Below are 20797 nucleotides of genomic sequence, written 5' to 3' on the forward strand. Positions count from 1 at the left end.
AACATTTACCCTGATATACTATACGCCAACAACATTGCGAAATTAAAATTGTCCTATAAGCCATGTCATGTTGATTTCTGAGTCCCGTTCAGGTCCGCTGAAGTCCCGTTCAGGCCCGCTGAAGTCCCGTTCACAGTGTTTTGTTTTGCTTAATTATTCTGTCCTAAATTTTGATCAACGGACGTCACACTTTTCTCTAAAAGAGGCCGTCATTTTCCTCACACCAGACACCGCTTTCGAAGGAATAAAAGGAACATTATTCCCCTAAAGACCGCTTAATCTCTCTACTGCCATCACTAGTTTTTGCGGACGGTCTAACAAGTGACTTAATATTAGCAACACGCGAGGAGGGAAAACTTTAACGATTACTTAACTTTAACTGGTCTCGCCCTCTCAAATACAACAAATAAAAAGACAGGAAGGTGAAATAAATAAATAAAAATGCATTTTATTTAGAGTCTAAAGCTGCCTAGGAGTAGACGCAACATACTGTAGGTTATTCCCTATATTGGGACAATCACTATACTCTGTTGCACTCGGTACAGCTGACTCAAAACTGACTTGTCCTATTTAATTTGCTTAAATTAATGTGCTCAGACAGTCATGGTGTCAGGGATGGTCTTGATTAAATCGTCCATCTTGACGGCCAGATCACATGATAGTGGGCATAAGGCAGGCTAGACGGTAAATCATTATTGTGGTCATGTAGATAATCCGGAATCCGCATCCGCTCAAAGGAAATCCACTTACTTCACTGTCGAAGTGATGTAGCAAAATTCTTATCATTAATATTGTTTAACAAAATGCGAAGATAATTTGATTAACTTTTATTCAAGCACTGACTTGGTTCACTGATTCATATAGTAAGAGTATAGTCATGGTTGTGAATAAATTTGTAATAAATTAATAATTAAACTAATTATATTAGTACAAATACTGCATAAATAACATATCGTAGATCATGAACACTTAATGTGAAACAACAATAAATAAGACTGTGATATCGAAATGTAGCGCACAACATCTATAATACAGCATTTGAATAAGTTATCATATAGGTGCAAATCTTTGGAGTAAAGGAATTAAAATATATACATATACATATATAATTCGAATAAATAATGCGTTTACAACACAATTGTGTTGTATTTTTTGCACACACACACACACACACACACAAAAACACAGAGTACAGAGTATGTTTAGTATAAATTAATTAGTGTTGCAACTGTTGTAAAGGTAATGGCTTACACTTTCACTAATTGCAGGTAACAATAAAAGAGTAACCAAATGAGTAAAATGATAGGGAGTTACTGAGTGCAAGTTAAATTTCCTTAAGAGCGAGTTAACAAGTGCAGAAATCGTTTTTGCGGTTGGAAAAGATGGAACATGCCAAAGTCACATATAGTTTGATTTGATTGGTTCATTTCTAAATAGTTTTGCAAGTTTCCTCGTAATCACAAAAAGACAATGGAAAACAAGTAAATGGGTGATCAGTACGGAGAAATATAAAGGTAGAATAGATACTTTTGAATGTGTATGAAAAATCAGATGTAGTATGATGGCAATGACAACGAGTTGGATTTTTCACACATATATTAACAGACCAATTTGGACCAATATTCTTTTTCCAAAACACATGGAGGAACAAAATCCCTCTTCAGCCTTCTCCCTTCCTCCGTCCAAAACACACTGACTGATCTTCTCAAAATGCTAAGTGTGACAACGCTGATTGTGAACGAGATCAACAAAAACACGATGAAAAATCGAGATAATCTCCACGATGTGAACATAAAGAAAAAATGCGTGCGATGGACACCAGCAGCGCCAAATTGCACTTTATGTTAGAAATATGTTAGGGACACATTCCTTCATCAAAGTCGGATGATTTCGTCATTGGTCACGTGATTCATCAGCCGACACGTGGTCTGTGTCTTCTGTGAGTTTTCTGTAATATAAAACATGAATAAAAGTCAACTGCACGTTTTTAAACTTTTGTTTTAATTTTATTTATTTATTAACTTATTTATTTATCGCTAAGCGGCTATTGGACAAGTGCTTTCCGTAGCATGTAGGATGTTTTGGGTATTAGGTGTACTCGTGGCGAATAAAATTCCATCTTGGATTCAGAACAAATATCTCTAACAGTTGAAGAAAGGCTCAGGGACACAAGTGAAATCAATGCCTTTGTGTGGGTTTTCGATTGTGGACAAATGTAACACAATAAAGTAATATCGCTGCAGTTGTTATATTGTAAGTACATTTTTTATTGTAAGTAGTGCATTCATCTAAAACACTCTTTACTTACATGTAACCATTTTGCTTGTGCATCTGAAAGTATAGACACGATTGAAAGGATGCCGTTATTTATTTTTTAAAAAGGAGTAGAACTGCAAAAAAAAAAAAAAAAAAAAGATTAAAAAACGATATCTATAAATAAGGAGACAACAAGGAAACTGTATTTTGTAAGAATCAATTGTGGCAAATACATTTAACCATTTAAGTGTTAGATCTTTTAAAAATTTGATTTCAACTCGGAAATATGTAACTATCGTAAGCAATCGGTTCATATTCTCTTCAGCTGATATATTTTACAGTTGTAGAAACTGAATATGCGCGTGTGTGTGTGTGTGTGTGTGCGCGTGCGCGCGCGCACGTGAAATAGAGGCAGGGAATTGTTTTTTTTTGTGTGTGTGTGTGTGTGAAAGAGAGGTACATGTAGAGAGAGTGTGCCTAGTATATGAGACTCATAACATCACAGAATGAACTTACAGTCATCTCGTGCCACACATCTACAGTTGAGAGTTCCTCTACACGTGCAATACCGGCCACTACACTCCTCTCCACAGCATTTACATGTGGCGCCCTCTACACCTGTGCAAAATATAAAAATAAAACAATGAAAAGGAAGAATGAAATAAATATCCTGTCTTCTTTTTTTTCTTTTTCTTTGTGTGTGCATGTGTGTTTGTGTGTGTGAGAGAGAGAGAGAGTTAGAGAGAGAAAAATATAAACGAATTACACAAATCTTTTGGGTCGGATTAAATGCTACGTCTTTAATACATTTAGAAAAATCTAGCTATCAAAATCAAATACCAACTATCAAAATTAAAAAATATTTTCTTTGTAACTTCTTGAAAATAAAAAAGGAATGTGATGAAGGCAAGACAATACAAACTTTAATTCTGTAAAGCTTCCCACAGACATCTTTAACTTTGTAACAAATAAATAAGATATTAATGAAATATAAATAAGAAGTCCCTATTTCTTTACGGAGATATATAACACATACCTGCTGCAAAAGATAAGAGGAAAATACAGATAACCAGTATCGCCGTGCACTTCATACTGTCCACTGATTATTCAAATATAATATTAATATTATTAATATCTATCTTTTTTTAGATCTATTATCCTGCTCTTCCTGTCCGTACAATGACCACACGCGTGTTGTATATGTACTGGTCTTAGCAGTTACTTTTTGAAATCCTTTGGTAAAAATATCGACTGGTTCTGTCCACCTTGCCTGTGTTGTCCAGTATGCCTAACCAGTGACCACTGCTGTGTCCCTATATTCATACCTGCCCCCCGACCACCTTTTTTCGGACACAAGGAAGTCATATATTGAAGACAAGGAAATATATTTTCATTATCATCCACTCCATCTTGTCATGCATTTTTGATAGACAGCCGTCCTTATTTTTGCTACTTCCTTATTTTTCGTTCTTTTCACATTCGAGATGTGTTCTTTTTTTAAATACTGATCGATTTACAAGGATGGGGGTGGGGGACGGGAGGGTAATTCCCCTTTCATTCTTCCATTTGACAACGAGGGATATTTTAGAATCAAAAGGGATGTATTAGTCGACTTCTATGACGTTGAGAAATCAAAGATGTGATGTCTAGTTCTATGACGTTGAGATACCGACAAGTTGACGACTGTGGTAGTCAGAGACACGCTACGACTAAGAATGTAATATGTGCCTGTAATGCGGGTCTGGGCCATCAAAAAGTAGTTAGCCATGGTAAATGTTTACCCATGAATTCAGAATAATAGCAAAAGTAAAAATATAAGGAACTTTTACAGAAAATTTTAAAACGTTTGAAAACATGTACCAGTTAATTCGATAGTTCCTTCAAAACGTATGTGTGTTGTGAAAGAGAGAGAGAGAGAGAGAGAGAGAGAAAGAGAAAGAACGAAAGAAAGAGAGAGAGCTTAACAGAAGCTATCATTGCGGTTCCTGTTTACCCAACCGGCCGTCCATCTATTGCTTTAATCACATATCACTCTTCGTCTGAAAACTGTGTTTTTCATCAATGGCGAGGTTAACTACAAGGAAGTCAGGACCTCCAGCCGGACCTAACGATTTCAGTGTGGTCAGTCGGATGGTGGGTAGGAGTCATTTCCGGTCACCTTTAATCTTACCATCAGCTGGATCCAGGATTTAGTTAAGGGGGTATGTTCGGGTTATTTGGATTTTCTTTCATTTTCCGTCTTCTATCTTACATTCAGTGAAATATTAAAAAATGCATAAATGCCTCAAATACATATCATCAAAAGCACTTTATTTCCTGGGATAGGGGGGTGTCTTTGAGGGATTGTCCCAGGTGGTATTGTGAGGGGGGGGATTGTCCGGGGGGGGGGGGATTGTCCAAAAATCGTGAGGTGGTTTGGAGTGTGTGTGTGTGGGGGGGGGGGGGGGAGGGCACAAGCATAATGTTGTTTTGTCTTGATTTGTGAGTTATATTGTTCTGAACCGTCCGATAGGACATCCACTGTAATTAATAGATTTACTGAATTTCAATGTATTAATTCTCATCAACGAATTAACTCAAAAGCGTCTCGGCATGACTCTAGATCCGACCCTATCCTTCTTCTGCACGTGTACAGAGAAGCATCAAAATAAAAACAATCTCACATCTCCAGTTCCTATTGAAAAGCCCCTTCATCATTTTATAACTTTTATATAAGCGGAACTAAAGCGCGTGCAACAGTTACTTCAAACTAAGATCTAATATATCCGTTAATTAGATCTTAGCTTCAAATGATCTACACACTTATTGTGCAATATTAACAGATAAGGGTTCCTACTTATCAGATTTAAGGTACCGGTATAAGTCTATATCAATGCATCTCTACCAGCATACCTACATAGCAAATGGTTGAAATCCTTTCAAAACAGAAGCAAGTTATATAATAAAATGCCGGCTTATTCGGTTACGTAAATACTAAGTTGAGGATGGAAAAGACTCCACAATATACTTGTACATGAAAAGAAGAACAGATAATGAACAAGGTCAGACACTCCACTAAGATGCTATATACTTTTCATACGTGTGTTTGTGTGTGTGTGTGCGGGGGGGGGGGGGGGGAGGGGAGGGAGATAGAAGATAGTTTCCAAAGCGTCTGAGGGGGTCAGGATACAGGTGGGGTGAGGGGAGGACGGAGGCCGAAAACAGCAGACTGTATTGTCATGGTAAAGCCTTATGAACAAGATAAGCTTATTTGAAAATGGAGTTCCATATTTAATAACAAAGTTGAGATTCTATGTCTTAGTTATATTTTATCGGGGTCCATAAACACAGCATCGCAGTTGACGGTATAAGCGACACCTGTATCCTATACTATAAAACATGCATGATATAAATATAAAATATTAAATATACCTACACAGGCAACGTCAGAAGTGGTAAGTTGTATGTGTCGTTTTTCAAATATCTATTTTAAATGGTATTCACTCAGTAGCGTTTGGGGGAGAATATTAATTGTGCGTAATTTTTTTGCATGGACGTTCAATAAATTTTAATGTTGGTTAATAATATTCTGACGAGGTATTGAAAAGACAACGCGTTTTTAGCAGAAGGGTCCATTATTTCCACACTGACTTTTAATTCTGACAGGAATATCTCTTAGAAACCCAGGGCCTGATCAGTAAAAGGAGTTTCAATGGATGCACTAAAGAAGCTCCAGTGGTTTGTATTTGGTGCTGTCCTGATGTCTTGTCTACAACTCTGGCTGAGGAGGAAGCAGACAGGTGATTGTTTCACTCTCAATCATGGCACTTCCAAATTCCTTTCCCAGCTGTCGTTCTCTCTATTTCTCTTTCACACACACACACAAACACACACACACACCCGTGCGCGCACAACACACATATACACATTCAATTCAATTTCGCATTCAATTCAGTTTATTAAACCTTGAATTGAATTGAATACACATAAAGACACGCACAAACACACGCGTGTACATATATATAACTTGTGTTATACAGTATATAGAAAAGCAAACAGCTGATAATGATCTTAATATAGTTGAATAATTGATGGGTTTCTTCTATAAAGCAACCGCATTCAATCTTAGACCCCATTCCCAGAGATTAGAGCGATCCAACTAGATCGACCTAACTCCCTGGGGGTTCAAGCTAAATAGCTGTCAGCCGAGCGGGCACGAACGTTAATTACCCCTTTACAGCTTGTAGTAGGCGGGACGGACATTTAAGCCGGATTATTGGACAGTTATCTAGTGAGACTCCCCACGAGGATAGATCGATCTAAAATCTATGGGAATGCGCCCTTACACGCATTCCGGTTTTTGTTGCTTTGTTTTATTTAGGTATTATATGTGTCTTTATCTAAGAGAGCGTTGCCATAGACCCATCGTACTAGCTGGGTTGATCTAATACTACGGGCATTCTCGCTAAAATATTCAATCAAGTAAACCACTGTCGAACACGTCAATTTTCAGATCTCTCATTCTAGGTACCGACCTTGGATGTTCGAATCCACCGCCGAGAAAATATGTAAGTTACTTACACAGTGTGTTTGGGAGTTCTGTGCGTGTGTGTGTGTGTGCACTTACCTGCGTGCATGCATGAGTGCAAGCGTGAAGAGTCAACGTCAGGTATTTTGGTACATTGGTATCTGCTAAAGATGTCAATCACAGCCTCATATTAATACATATCGTCGACCACATTGCATGTTTAGTTTAATACCACTATAATTTCTTCCAATATTTCAACATGGAATGGAATATTTCAAAAGTGATAGACAAAATAAAATGGCTGGCATGACATGCCGGTGTAACGAAACTGAGGCTCCGTGTGACAGAAAGTCCGCCCTCCGTATAGTTATAATGGTTAGAGTTTGTTTGACCTAAGTGGATCAAAATCTAGGGCGAGGCTGACCTGTACAAATAAATGGGAAACGGACTCTCTGTTATAGGGGACTCTCTGTCACGTTACACTGGTGCATACTAGTTCCGATATGAGGTCACCAATGCATTTTCTTATTAAGTTTGACAAAGTGTAAAATCAACCTGCTACTGTAACGCTGATAGTTTTCAACCTTTTTTCTTTTATCAAATTACGAGCTTCATTGTTATCAGTGAGTTTATTTTTTTATATTTATTTATTACTTTTTTAAGATTTTAACTTAAAATGAATCGATACTATACAACGATCTTATTTGGTCAAAATAGCTTTTTACTGTTTTTATTTTTTTATATAAAATAGTTTTCTAGATATTTTGATATCAAAATTAAACCCTTCAGAACAAAAAAAAAAAAAAAAAAAAAAAAAAAAAAAAACTCCCCTATTCTTTGTTTTATGCACCATTCATGCGCTTAACTGCTTTTAACCTCCATCCCCTAATTGTCATCTTTTAAACTGCTTTCTAAATTGGCGCATTCAGAGCAAGTTGATCTGCAGACTCGAAGATTCCCCGCATAAAACAACAATTTTATTATTATTATTATTCTAAAGAGTTTAATTTTAGTATTCCTCAGATCAGCTTGGGTTGTGGATACGCCATAAATTGGCGTAAGCTAGTGAGCGTCCTTTTTCCGAAACTCGAGACTTAAATAAGATATTATAATAAAAATTGCATAGTTCACGACAAAGGTGTTAACTACAATCCTTTGTTTTTGAGTTTTTCTGCTCATTATTGATAAAATCAGAAGCAAGCCTTTCGAAAAGATTCCCTGACACCAAATTGTAGTAATAAGGGTTATGGTTAATTTACGTAAAAAAAGTGTGGATAGCTGTGCTTGGGAGGGATGTATGCTTAAAATCAAATAAATTTTTTTACAGCAAAGCGAAGTTGTTACGTCGTCAACCACAATTGGCAAAATTCCTTTGTGTTTTCTTTTTGAAGTGACATCATTATCTCAAATCATGGTAATGCATATTTCTGCATTATCTAGACGTATAAGAAAATAGATACTATTGTATCTATCGACCTTAAACATGTCTCAACTTGCTTCCTTACGTTGAACTTTGGCCAAAGGAAATCATGGAAAGTATGTGTCGACTGAGCATGAAATCATTTGAAAAAATGTCTTGAGCAGGATGATCACATATATCTAAATGAATTCTGATAAATTTTCCATATATATATATATATATATCACATTTGATTCTACTTCCAGGATCGGCATTCATCCTGGTTGAACGTCCCTAAAATCTGGCGGGAAGAGATGGAACGTCGCGTGAAACACATGGAAACCGTTTGCCGAGACACCACCCACTCTGTAGATGGCAGCAGTGCCAGGACAGGCTTTCCACCCATGCTTTATGTGGATGATAGGCACCGCCTTATTATGTGCTCAATGCCTAAAGTCGGCTGTACCAATGGAAAACGCCTACTTTACGCGTTAACAGGGAACGTGGATATGAAATCGTTCCACAATTTTGGATCGGGTAAGAAAGTGGTTTCTTACAAACGCTTCCTCCCTCGACTTAGTCAGTATTCTCCGTTTGGAGCTAAATTACGGTTGGAGACCTATTTAAAGGTGATCATCGTTCGCCATCCACTGGAGCGCCTGGTATCGGCATACAGAGGTAAACTAGAAGGTAAAGGACACCCGATTACAGGGGAAGCTATATACATTGCCAAGAGGTTTGAAACCAACCCGACACCAGGCATGCTGACTGGGAAAGAAGGTGTCTCTTTTCAGGCCTTCATTGATTATCTCAACTCTCTTGATCCAAACAAGGATTATAACGACCACTGGGAAAGCTATATTAGGTTATGTGATCCATGTCAGATTCATTATGACGTCATCGCCAGACTGGAATCTCAAGGCACAGATCTAAACATGATGCTGAAGCTGATAGGAATGGACGACATGTTGACGTATCCTGAAGGTGATCTCCCTGCCTCTTCCTCTGCAGTCTGGAAAAAATATTTTACTGAAATATCTAGAAGCGATATCAGGAAAATATGGCAACATTATGAACTTGACGCTCGTCTTTTTAACTTTACGCTAGACTGGTACTGACGTGTTTAAAACGTGGTAGTTGAGATACACGTTGTATGAAAAATGGTTATATTATTGTGATCTTTCATTATGTTGTCTCTTGATTGTGTATAGGGTGATAAAAATAAATTGGTTCCGAAAACACAAAATATTTTTCTAGCTAAAAGTCATGGCGCCATCTTAAATAACATATGCGACACTTCCACTATATTTCAATAAAGTATACTTTTTATATCGTTCTTTATTTAAAATTATATGCGACGTCCACATCAATGATGTCGTTCTATCCAAGAAACAATAAATTGTTTAGTTTGCTCTGTTAATTCATATATGGGATACCTTCGTTTCATCCGTCGTCCTTTAGGTCGTACCACATGTATTTTACTGTTATATAACATTAATGCATTAGATCTAACGTCAAAGTTTTTGAAGCGTGACAGCATTAAACTAGGTGCGACCTCTTTGGCTTTTCGATATCACCCCATTGCATTACATTTAGTGTCATACTTATTGAAATGTAAAATCAATTATTTGAAAATGCATGGGGTTATAGTCTTAGAATATAGCACAATTGCATTAGATGTGACATCCGAGTCTACAAATGGTGACAATATAGTATTAGACATTAGTTATCCATTATGTGAGATGTGACATTTGATTACATTTTATACGTGAGATGCGACGTCCGGTCCTGCATAACTTGACAGTATTGTGCTAGGTGTGAAATCATAATCTGCAGAGTAACTATACTTTTATGACAAAAAATATGCTTCCTTGTGAAAGTATTGTGTTTTTTTTTTTTTTAATATAAGACACTTTATATCTTGAGTCAGTGAAATATTCAATAAACGCACACATACCTCATATAGATATAAACATCAGTTTATTTTCTGTGATAGGGGATTAATTTTGGAGATTGTTTGGGAAGGATTGTCCGAGGTGGTATTGTTGGGGTGGGGATTGTCCTAAAATCGTGGGAAGGTTTCGAATGTGTGTGTGTGGGGGGGGGGGGGGAGGGGGAGGAGGGGGGCTCAAGTATAATGTTGTGTTGTCTTGATTTGTGAGTCATATTGTTGTGAACCGTCCGATATGACATCCACTTTAATTAATAGATTTACAGAGTTTCAGTGTATTAATTCCCATCGACGAATTAACTCAAAAGCGGCTCGGCATCACTCCAGATCCGACTCTTTCCTCTGCACGTGTACAGAGAAACATCAAAATAAAAGCAATCTCACATCTTCAGTTCCTATTGAAAACCCCTTCATCATGTACAGTATTCACATTTTATACAATTTATCTAAGCGGAACCAATGCGCGTGCAAAAGTTACTTCAAATGATCTACATACTTACTGTGCAATGTTACAGATGCGGGTTCTATCTTATTAAATTTAAGGTACAGATGTAACGAAACTGACAGTCCGTGTAACAGAAAGTCCGCCGTCCATTTAGTTACAATGGTTAGGGTTAGCCTGACCTAAATGGGTCAAAATCTAGGGCAATGCTTATAATTACCTGTACAAACGAATGGGAAGCGGAATCTCTCTGATGGGGGGACTCTGTAATGTTACACCGGCACCCACATATCTCTACCAGCACACCTACATATTAAATAGTTAATACCCATTCAAGACAGAAGCAAGTTATATGATAAAAGGTTGGCTTATATAATTACATTAATATTAAATATAGGAGGGAACAGACTCAACAATATCAATGGGAACAAATAATGGAAAGGTCTGACACTCCTCTATTCGCTAGATGCTATACTTTTTTCATGTGTGTGTGTGTGTGTGTGTGTGTGTGTGTGTGTTTGTGTTTATTTTCATATGAGGGGAGAATGATGTAAAAGAGTTTACGAAGCTTCTACGGAGGTCGGGGTGGAGTCGAGGGGTGGGGGCGAAAACAGCAGGCTGTATTGTCAAGGAAAAGTCTTATGAACAAGATAAGCTTATTTGAATATGGAGCTCCTTACTAAATAATAAAATTAAGATCCTATGTCTTAGTTATATTTTATCAAGTGTCCATGAATACAGCAGCACAGTTGATGGTGTAAGCGGCACCTCTATCCTATACTATAAAAAATTCATGATATAGATATTAAAGATTGAATATACCTATACAGGCAACGTCAGAAGTGGTAAGTTGTACCTGTCGTTTTTTAAATGTCTATTTTAAATGGTATTCACTCAGAACCGTTTGTTGGAGAATATAATTTTGCATAATTTTTTTGCACGGACGTTCAATAATTTTAATCTTGGTTAATAATATTCTGACGATAAGGTATTCAAACGATCTAACTCGTTGTTAGCAGTAGGATCCAATATTTCCATACTGATTTTCAATTCTGACAGGTATTTCTCCCTTAGAGAACCAGGGGCTAAACAGAATAAATTATTCAATGGAGGCACTAAAGAAGCTAGTGTGGTTTGTAATTGGTGCTGTCCTGATGTATTGTCTACAACTCTGGATTATGAGGAAGCAGACAGGTGATTGCGCTCCCAGCTGTCGTTCTCTCTCTCTCTCTCTCACACACACACACATACATGCAAACGCGCACACACAAATATACACATAAAGACACGAACACGCGCGCGTACATATATCCTACTTGTGTTCTACAGTATATAGAAACGCACACTAGCTGATAGTAATCGTAACATAGTTTAATAATTGATTTTTTTCCATAAAACAACCGCATTCAATCTTACACGCATTTAGGTAATTGTTGCCTAGTTTTATTTAGATATAATATGTCTTTACCTTAGACAGCATTATCATAAACCCATCGTACTAGCTGGATTGATCTATCACTACTGGGATTCTCGCTAAACTACTAAATCAAGAACTCTCATTCTAGGTTCCGACCCTGGGAGATCACAGCCACCGACAAGAATATATGTAAGTTACTTAAAGGGTGTGATTGCGAGTTTGTGTGCGTGTGTGTGTGTGTGTGTACTTGCGTTTGTGCATGCATGCGTGCAAGTGTAAAGAGTCAACTTCAGGTATACTGGATGTCAATCACAGTCTCATATCCATACATGCATATTGTTGGCCGCATTGCCTGTTTAGTTTAATACCATTATAATTTCTTCAAATATTTCAATATGGAATACAATATTTCAAAATGGATAGACAAAATAAAATGGCTGGCATGACATGCCGGTGCATACTGCCTCCGATATGAGGTCACCAATGCATTTTCTTATTAGGTTTGACAAAGTGTAAAATCAACTACAGCTACGGTTTTCAGCCTCTTTTGTTCTTTTATCAAATTACGAGCTGCAATGTTATCAGTGAGTTTATGTTTTCTTTTCCCTTTTCTGTTTTTTTTTTTTTTTTTTTTTTTTTTTTAAGATTTCAACTTTGAAAGATCGGTACTTTACCACGATCTTATTCGCTCAAAATAGCTTTATTTGTTGTTTTTTAAGTAAAATAATTTTCTAGATATATTTATAACAAAGTTAAACCCTTCAGAACAAAAACTCCCCCATTCATTGTTTTATGCGCCATTCATGCGCTAAACTGTTTTTAACCTCCGTCCCCTTATTGTCAATTTAACTACTTTCTTAATTGGCGTATTCAGAACAAGTTGATCCTAGATTAATAGATCCGCGAATCAAACATGGCCTTCCCACATGAAAGCTTGCCGCAAAATACCCTAAAAGAATCTGAATATATTCCTCGCATAAAACAACGAATGGTTTTATTCTTAAGGCTTTAATTTTGTAAGTACTTGGATCAACTTGGATTGTGATTGTGCCATAAATTGGCGTAAACTAGGGAAGATTTTTTTCCCGAAACTCCAGACCTAAATAAGATATTATAATTAAAAAAGCATGGTTCACGACAAAAGTTTTAACTACAATCCTTTGTTTTTGCAATTCTTCGCCTCTTTGCTGATAAGATCAAAAACAGGCCTTTCGAAAAGATTTGTAGTTATTAAGGATGTGGTAAATTTGTGTAAAAAGAGTGTGGATAGCTGTGCTTGGGAAGGATATCTAGTTGAAATGAAATTTTCACCGCAAAGCGACGTTGTTACGTCATCCGATCCAGTTGGCAAATTTTTCCCTGTGTTTTTGAAGTGACGGCATTATCTCAATACACGGTAATGTAAATTTATGCATTAGCTAAGTGGATAAGAAAATAGATCCTTACTATCTATTTACCTTCAACATGTATTAACTTGCTTCCTTACCTTAGACTATGGCCAAAGGAGCTTATAGAACGTATGTGTCAACTGAGAATGAAATCGCTTGAAACGTTGTCTCCGAAACTTGAATTTGGTGACCAAAATGATCACATATATCTAAATGAATTTCGAAAACTTTTCCGAAAATTAAATGTATTTGCACATTTCAAACGAGTCTTTGTCCGCTCTCTCTCTCTATCTCTCTCTCTCTCTCTCTCTCTCTCTCTCACACACACACACACACACACACACACACATTTGATTCTACTTCCAGGATCGGCATTCATCCTGGTTGAACGTCCCTAAAAACTGGCGGGAAGAGATGGAACGTCGCGTGAAACACACGGAAACCGTTTGCCGAGAGACCAACCGCTCTGTAGATGGCAGCAGTGCCAGGACAGGCTATCCCCCCTTCCTTTATGTGGATGATAAGCATCGCCTTATTATGTGCTCAATGCCTAAAGTCGGCTGCACCAATGGAAAACGCCTACTTTACGCGTTAACAGGGAACGTGGATATTAAAAAGTTCCACAATTTTGGACCCGATAAGCAAGTGTTTGCTTACAAACGCTACCTTCCTCGACTGACTCAGTTTTCTCCATTTGGAGCTAAATTACGGTTGCAGACCTATTTAAAGGTGATCGTCGTTCGTCATCCATTGGAGCGCCTGGTATCGGCCTACAGAGGTAAACTGGAAGGTAAAAGTAGCACCATTACAAGGGAAACTATATATATTGCCAAGTGGTTTGAAACCAACCCGACGCCAGGTATGTTAACTGGGAAAGAAGGTGTCTCGTTTCAGGCTTTCATTGATTATCTCATCTCTCTTGACCCAAACAAAGCTTATAACCCCCATTGGGAAAGCTATATTAGATTATGTGATCCATGTCAGATTCATTATGACGTCATCGCCAAACTGGAATCTCAAGGCACAGATCTCAACATGATGCTGAAACTAATAGGAATGGATGACAAATTAACGTATCCTCAAGGTGATCTCCCGGCCTCTTCCTCTGCAGTATGGAAGAAATATTTTACTAAAATATCTCAAAGCGATATCAGGAAAATATGGCAGCATTATGAACTTGACGCTCGTCTTTTTAATTTTACACTAGACTGGTACTGACGTGTTCAAAACGTGGTAGTTGAGATACACGCTGTATGAATAATGGTTATGTTGAGGTGAACGTTCATTATACTGTCTTTCGATTGTGTATGGGTGATAAAAATAAATTGTTTCTGAAAACACAAAATATTTTTCTAGCTAAAAGACACGGCGCCATCTGAAATGTGCTTGATCGAATGTCTAGAAGTAAATATATATTGATGCACTTTTGAAGATCTACATTGTAGTTGTAAAATACTTAAATTACGTCTAAAATACTTCTATTCTCATTAAGATCTATACGGTGAATTAACATGAATCCTCAATGATCGAATGTCTGACTCGTTTAATTTTGTAAATACATTTGACCCTTTATCGATAATAGTGATTGTGATAGTAATTAGCATTAAAGCATGAACTTCACTGCACACGTGTTTAAATATACAACATTGGTCATAATGGTTGTCCCACCCCTAATTCCATGTTATTTAAACTGTTCTAAACAATGCTTTTTATTCCAGATACCATACCTTGCATGGTTAATCGTTAAAATAGCGGCAAAATATCTATATATTTATAACATTAATTCATATTGAAAGTATGCTCCCCCTCAAATCCGGCGTTTCACTGTGATTTCCACAGAGGCAGAGAAGTGCATTTTTAACTGAAAAGACACCTCCAATTATCACCAAATTAACACACAATTAGCATTAGGGGGTGCTCGTTAAATGTCACGTGTCTAACAGAGTGTGTGACTACCGCGTACTGCAGTCATCTCCTGTAAGCGGCGCGACAAGCCTTCAACAAGAGTAACAATCCTGTTTTGTGGGATATTGTCCCATTCCGGCGATGTAGTTTTAGATTATTTGGGGATTGGTTCCCCTCTGCATTGCATTCTCCAATTCATGTCACAGATGCTCAGTAGGAAGAATATCAGGGCTCAAAGATGGTTGTTCCATTCTCAGAACAATGTGTTTCTGCAACAAATCACTTGCCAGACGAGAGCTGTGTGCAAATGCGTTGCCATGATGAAGCCTGTAGCATCCCAGATGTCACCTCTTGCAAATGGAGTGAGATATCTGTGGAGAAATTTACAGTTAAAGTAATGTGTTGTTTTTTATGCATAAGACACATTTTATCTGGCGTTAGTGAAATTTTCAAGAAATGCACACGTACCTCACATAGATATAAAAGCACTTTATTTTCTGTGATAGCGGGTTGTTTTGAATGGATTGTTCGAGAGGGACTGTTGGTATTGTCAGGGTAGGGATTGTCCTAAAATCGTGGGGTGGTTTGGAGTGTGTGTGTGTTGGGGGGTCAAGTATAGTGTTTTGTCTTAATTTGTTAGAGATATTGTTGTGAACCGATATGACATCCACTTTAATTAATAGATTCACTGAATTTCAGTGTATTAATTCCCATCAACGAATTAATCCAAAAGCGCCTGGGCATGACTCCAGATCCGACTCTATCTTTCCTCTGCACGTGTACAGAGACACATCAAAATAAAAACAATCTCACATTTTCAGTTCCTATTGAAAAGCCCCTACATCATTGTATACGCTTTATATAAGCGGAACCAATGCGCGTGCAAGTTATTTCAAATGATCTACACACTTATTGTGCAATATTAACAGGTAAGGGTTCCTACTTATTAAATTCAAGGTACGGGTGTAACGAAACTGAGAGTCCATGTTACAGAAAGTTCGCCCTTCATTTAGTTACAGTTTCTAGGGTTAGCCTGACCTAAATGGGTCAAAATTTAGGGCAAGGCTTACCTGTACAAACGAATGGGTAACGAAATCTCTATCATGGGGGACTCTGTTACGTTATATCAGTATCCATATATCACTACCAGCACACCTACATAATAAATGGTGAATACATGTACCCATTCAAGACAGAAGCAAGTTATATGATAAAAGGTTGGCTTATGTAATTACATAAATATTAAATTGAGGATGGAACACACTCCACAATATAAAGATGAACAGATAATGGACAGTGTCTGACACCCCTCTATATGCACTAGAAGCTACATGTATAGGTTTTTTTTTTTTTTTTTTTTTTTTTTTTATGTGGGGGAGGGAGATAAAAGAGTTTACGAAGCTTCTACGGGGTTCAGGGTGGAGGTGGGAGGGAGGTGGGGGGGGGCGGAGGCAGAAAACAGCAGACTGTATTGCCATGGAAAAGTCTTATGAACTAGATAAGCTTATTTGAATATGGAGTTCCATATTTAATAACAAAGTTAAGATTCTATTTCTTAGTTATATTTTATCAAGGGTCCATGAGTACAGCAGCGCATTTGATGGTATAAGCGGCATGGCATAAATATAAAACATTAAATATTCCTATACAGGCAACGTCAGAAGTGGTGAGTTGTACCTGTCGTCTTCAAATGTCGATTTTAAATGATATTCACTCAGAACCGTTTGGGGGAAAATATTAATTTTGCATAATTTTTGCACGGACTTTCAATAATTTTGATCTTGGTTAGTAATAAACTGAAGGATAAAACAGTATTCAGAAGGATCCAATTTTTTTCACACAGATTTTCAATTCTGACAGGGATTTCTTCCTTAGAGAACCAGGGGCTGAACCGAATAGTTTCCAATGGAGGCACTGAAGATGTTCCAGTGGTTTGTATTTGGTGCTGTCCTGATGTTTTGTCTACAACTCTGGTTTATGAGAAAGCAAACAGGTGATTCCGCTCTCAGCAGTCGTTCTCTCTCTCTCTCTCTCTCTCTCTCTCTCTCTCTCACACACACACAGGTACACACATGCACACACATGCGCACGCGCACACACACATGTTAACATAAACATACGCACACGAACACATGCGCGTGCATTTATGTCCTACTTGTGTTTTACAGTATATAGAAACACACACTACCTGATAGTAATCGTAACATAGTTAAATAAGTGATGAATTTCTCCCATAAAACAACCACATTCAATCTTTCACCTTTTCAGGTTTTTTTTTTTTTTGACGTGTTTTATTTAGGTATAATATGTCTTTGCCTAAGACAGCATTATCATAAACCCATCGTACTAGCTGGATTGATCTATCACTACGGGGATTCTCGCTAAACTACTAAATCAAGTAAACAACTGTCGGATGCGTCAATTTTCAGAACTCTCATTCTAGGTACCGACATTAGTAGTTCACATCCACCGACAAGAATATATGTAAGTTACTTACCTAGTGTGTTTGAGAGTTTGCGCGCGCGCGTGTGTGTGTACTTGCGTGCGTGCATGCATGCGTGAAGAGTCAACTTTAGGTATACTGGATGTCAATCACATGCAGTCTCATATCCACACACACATGCCTGCTTCGTTTAATACCATTATAATTTCTTCAAATATTTCAATATGGAATGGAATATTTCAAAATAGACAAAATTAAAATGGCTGGCATGACGGTGCATACTACTTCCGAGGTGAGGTCAACAATGCATTTTCTTATTAAGTTTGACAAAGTGTAAAATCAACCCGCTACAGCTACAGTTTTCAACTTTTTCTTTTATTAAATTACGAGCTTCAATGTCATCAGTGTTTTTTTTTTTTCTCTCTTTTTTTTAAGATTTCGACTTAAAATAGATCGGTACTTAACAACAATCTTATTTGGTCAAAATAGCTTTTTTGTCTTTTTACATGTAAAATAATTATCTAGAAATTTTATAACAAAATTAAACCCTTCAGAACAAAAAGAAACTCCTCCATTTGTTGTATTATGCACCATCCATGAGTTTAACTGTTTTTAACCTCCGTCCCCTTATTTTCAATTTTTAAAACTGCTTTCTAAATTGGCGCATTCAGAACACGTTGACTTCAGACTAAAAGATCCGCGAATCAAACATGGCCTTCCCACTTGAAAGCTTGCCGAAAAATGCCCTAAGAGAATTCTGAATAGATTCCCCGTATAAAACAACATTTTTTTTCTAAAGGGTTTAATTTTTAGTCCTCGGATCAACTTTGATTGTGAATGCGCCAAAAATTTGCGTAAACTTGGGAGCGTTTTTTTCAGAAACTCCAAACCTAAATAAGATATTATAATAAAAATAGCATGGTTCACGACAAAAAGTTTTAACTACAATCCTTTGCTTTTGAATTTTTTCGCCTCTTTACTGATAAAATCAGAAACAGGCCTTTCGAAAAGATTCCGTGACACCAAATTGTAGTAATAAGGGATGTGGTAAATTTGCGTAAAAAGTGTGTGGATAGCTGTGCTTGAGAGGGATATACATAAACGGTTGAAATCAAATACAAAAATTGCACCACTCATCAGATCTAATTGGCCAACTTTTCCCTGTGTGCTTTTAAAGTGACAGCCTTATCTCAAAACATGGTGATGTAAATTTCTGCATTATCGGATAAGAAAATAGATCCTAACATATTTACCTTCAACATGTTTCAACTTGCTTCCTTACCTTGGGCTATGGCTAAACAAGCTAATAGAAGGCATGTGTCAACTGAGAATGAAATCATTTTAAATATTGTCTCCGGAACTTGAATTTGGTGACCAAAATGATCACATATATTTAAATGAATTTTTGCTAACTTTTCCAAAAATTAAATGAATACGCACGTTACAAACGAGCAAACAGTATTTACCCTCTCTCTCTCTTTCTCTCTCTCTAACACACACACACGCACACACACACACACACACACACACATTTGATTTTACTTCCAGGATCGGCATTCATCCTGGTTGAGCGTCCCTAAAATCTGGCGGGAAGAGATGGAACGTCGCGTGAAACACATGGAAACCGTTTGCCGAGACACCAACCACTCTGTAGATGGCAGCAGTGCCAGGACAGGCTTTCCCCCATTCCTTTATGTGGATGATAAGCACCGCCTTATTATGTGCTCAATGCCTAAAGTCGGCTGTTCCAATGGTAAACGCCTACTTTACGCATTAACAGGGAACGTGGATATGAAAAAGTTCCACAATTTTGGACCCGATAAGAAAGTGTTTGCTTACAAACGTTACCTTCCTCGACTGAGTCAGTATTCTCCGTTTGGAGCTAAATTACGGTTGCAGACCTATTTGAAGGTGATCGTCGTTCGTCATCCATTGGAGCGCCTGGTATCGGCCTACAGAGATAAACTGGAAGGTAAAGGTAGGACCTTTATAAGGGAAGCTATATATATTGCCAAGAGGTTTGAAACCAACCCGACCCCAGGTATGCTGGCCGGGAAAGGTGTCTCTTTTCAGGCTTTCATTGATTATCTCATCTCTCTTGACCCAAACAAAGCTTATAACCCCCATTGGGAAAGCTATATTAGATTATGTGATCCATGTCAGATTCATTATGACGTCATCGCCAAACTGGAATCTCAAGGCACAGATCTCAACATGATGCTGAAACTGATAGGAATGGACGACAAGTTGACGTATCCTCAAGATGATCACCCGGTCTCTTCCTCTGCAGTTTGGAAGAAATATTTTACTGAAATTTCTCGAAGCGATATCAGGAAAATATGGCAACATTATGAACTTGACGCTCGTCTTTTTAACTTTACACTAGACTGGTACTGACGTGTTCAAAACGTGGTAGTTGAGATACACGTTGTATGAATAATGGTTATATTATTGTGATCTTTCATTATGTTGTCTCTTGATTGTGTATAGGTGATAAAAAGTAAATTGTTTCTGAAAACACGAAATATTTTCTAGCTAAAATACATTGCGCCATCTTACACGTGCTTGATCGCTTGTCTTACTTGTCGTTTAATTTCGTAATACATTTGACCCTTTATCAGTAAAAATGATGGTGATAGTAATAGGCATTAAAGCCTGAACTTCATTGTAGAAGTGTTTAAATATATTTTGAGGCCTATTGACACATGACATATCCATCACGTCACTTTTTTTCTAGGTAAGGATCGTTTTAGTGAGTATTCGCGCAAAATGTGCATGAGTTATACAATGAATCTTAAGAGTGAATACAGGCATTTTATTAATGACGTCAAGAGGTGTTTTAGAATTAAGATATAAATGAAACATCAAAATTCTTAGAAATACGTTTTATACATTATTGACGTGAAAGCACAATGTAAAAATTTTAATGTTTTTCTGTGCAGATTACGCAGCAGAATTACAATCATATGCGACATTTCCACTATATTTAGATGAAGTATATTATTCTTTATATCGTCCTTTATCTGATATTATATGCGACGTCCACTTCAATGATATTTTTCTATCCGATAAATTCCTTAGCATTGCTG

General features: G+C 37.3%; 3 protein-coding genes and 1 long non-coding RNA gene across 7 annotated transcripts; 3 read left to right on the forward strand and 1 right to left on the reverse strand.

Moving 5' to 3' along the window:
• Positions 1–812: 812 nt before the first annotated feature.
• Positions 813–3560, reverse strand: LOC106159951 (uncharacterized). 2 transcript variants are annotated; one of them, XR_015335685.1, is made up of 4 exons: positions 3293–3560; positions 2773–2874; positions 2309–2390; positions 813–1948 (listed from the first exon to the last, which is right to left on the reverse strand). It is a non-coding gene; the product is annotated as an uncharacterized LOC106159951 (long non-coding RNA). The 2 variants fall into 2 exon arrangements; XR_001238076.2 differs by having other exon boundaries at positions 2309–2331; positions 3293–3554.
• A 235-nt stretch (positions 3561–3795) lies between these two features.
• LOC106159949 (carbohydrate sulfotransferase 9) lies at positions 3796–9438 on the forward strand. Of its 3 annotated transcripts, XM_013536408.2 has the most exons (5): positions 3796–4025; positions 4326–4457; positions 5902–6035; positions 6763–6803; positions 8429–9438. In XM_013536408.2, exons 3-5 carry the CDS (start codon positions 5948–5950, stop codon positions 9278–9280), a joined length of 981 nt encoding a protein of 326 aa, XP_013391862.1. In that variant the 5' UTR covers positions 3796–4025; positions 4326–4457; positions 5902–5947; the 3' UTR covers positions 9281–9438. The 3 variants fall into 3 exon arrangements, with proteins under 3 accessions (XP_013391862.1, XP_013391861.1, XP_013391859.1); XM_013536407.2 differs by lacking the exons at positions 3796–4025; positions 4326–4457 and adding an exon at positions 4715–5297; XM_013536405.2 differs by lacking the exons at positions 3796–4025; positions 4326–4457 and adding an exon at positions 5443–5690.
• Positions 9439–11630: 2192 nt separating this feature from the next.
• On the forward strand, positions 11631–14705 carry LOC106156890 (carbohydrate sulfotransferase 9-like). The gene is made up of 3 exons (XM_086994463.1): positions 11631–11749; positions 12121–12161; positions 13727–14705. The coding sequence occupies exons 1-3, from the start codon at positions 11662–11664 to the stop codon at positions 14576–14578; spliced, it is 981 nt and encodes a 326-aa protein (XP_086850589.1). The 5' UTR covers positions 11631–11661; the 3' UTR covers positions 14579–14705.
• A 4510-nt stretch (positions 14706–19215) lies between these two features.
• LOC106156931 (carbohydrate sulfotransferase 9) lies at positions 19216–20359 on the forward strand. The gene has a single exon (XM_013532378.2). It carries the CDS (start codon positions 19305–19307, stop codon positions 20103–20105), a length of 801 nt encoding a protein of 266 aa, XP_013387832.2. The 5' UTR covers positions 19216–19304; the 3' UTR covers positions 20106–20359.
• The last annotated feature ends 438 nt before the right edge of the window (positions 20360–20797 follow it).

This window comes from Lingula anatina, chromosome 8, assembly GCF_051362555.1.
Source record: "Lingula anatina isolate TDL-2025a chromosome 8, LinAna3.0, whole genome shotgun sequence".
Lineage (NCBI taxonomy): Eukaryota > Metazoa > Brachiopoda > Lingulata > Lingulida > Lingulidae > Lingula > Lingula anatina.

Coding starts and splice junctions, on each gene's coding strand:
- LOC106159949 (XM_013536408.2), top strand. CDS start 5,948: ATGGATGCACTAAAGAAGCTCCAGTGGTTTGTATTTGGTGCTGTCCTG. Junction 6,036..6,762: donor GCTGAGGAGGAAGCAGACAG/GTGATTGTTTCA, acceptor CTCTCATTCTAG/GTACCGACCTTGGATGTTCG. Junction 6,804..8,428: donor ATCCACCGCCGAGAAAATAT/GTAAGTTACTTA, acceptor TTCTACTTCCAG/GATCGGCATTCATCCTGGTT.
- LOC106156890 (XM_086994463.1), top strand. CDS start 11,662: ATGGAGGCACTAAAGAAGCTAGTGTGGTTTGTAATTGGTGCTGTCCTG. Junction 11,750..12,120: donor GATTATGAGGAAGCAGACAG/GTGATTGCGCTC, acceptor CTCTCATTCTAG/GTTCCGACCCTGGGAGATCA. Junction 12,162..13,726: donor AGCCACCGACAAGAATATAT/GTAAGTTACTTA, acceptor TTCTACTTCCAG/GATCGGCATTCATCCTGGTT.
- LOC106156931 (XM_013532378.2), top strand. CDS start 19,305: ATGGAACGTCGCGTGAAACACATGGAAACCGTTTGCCGAGACACCAAC.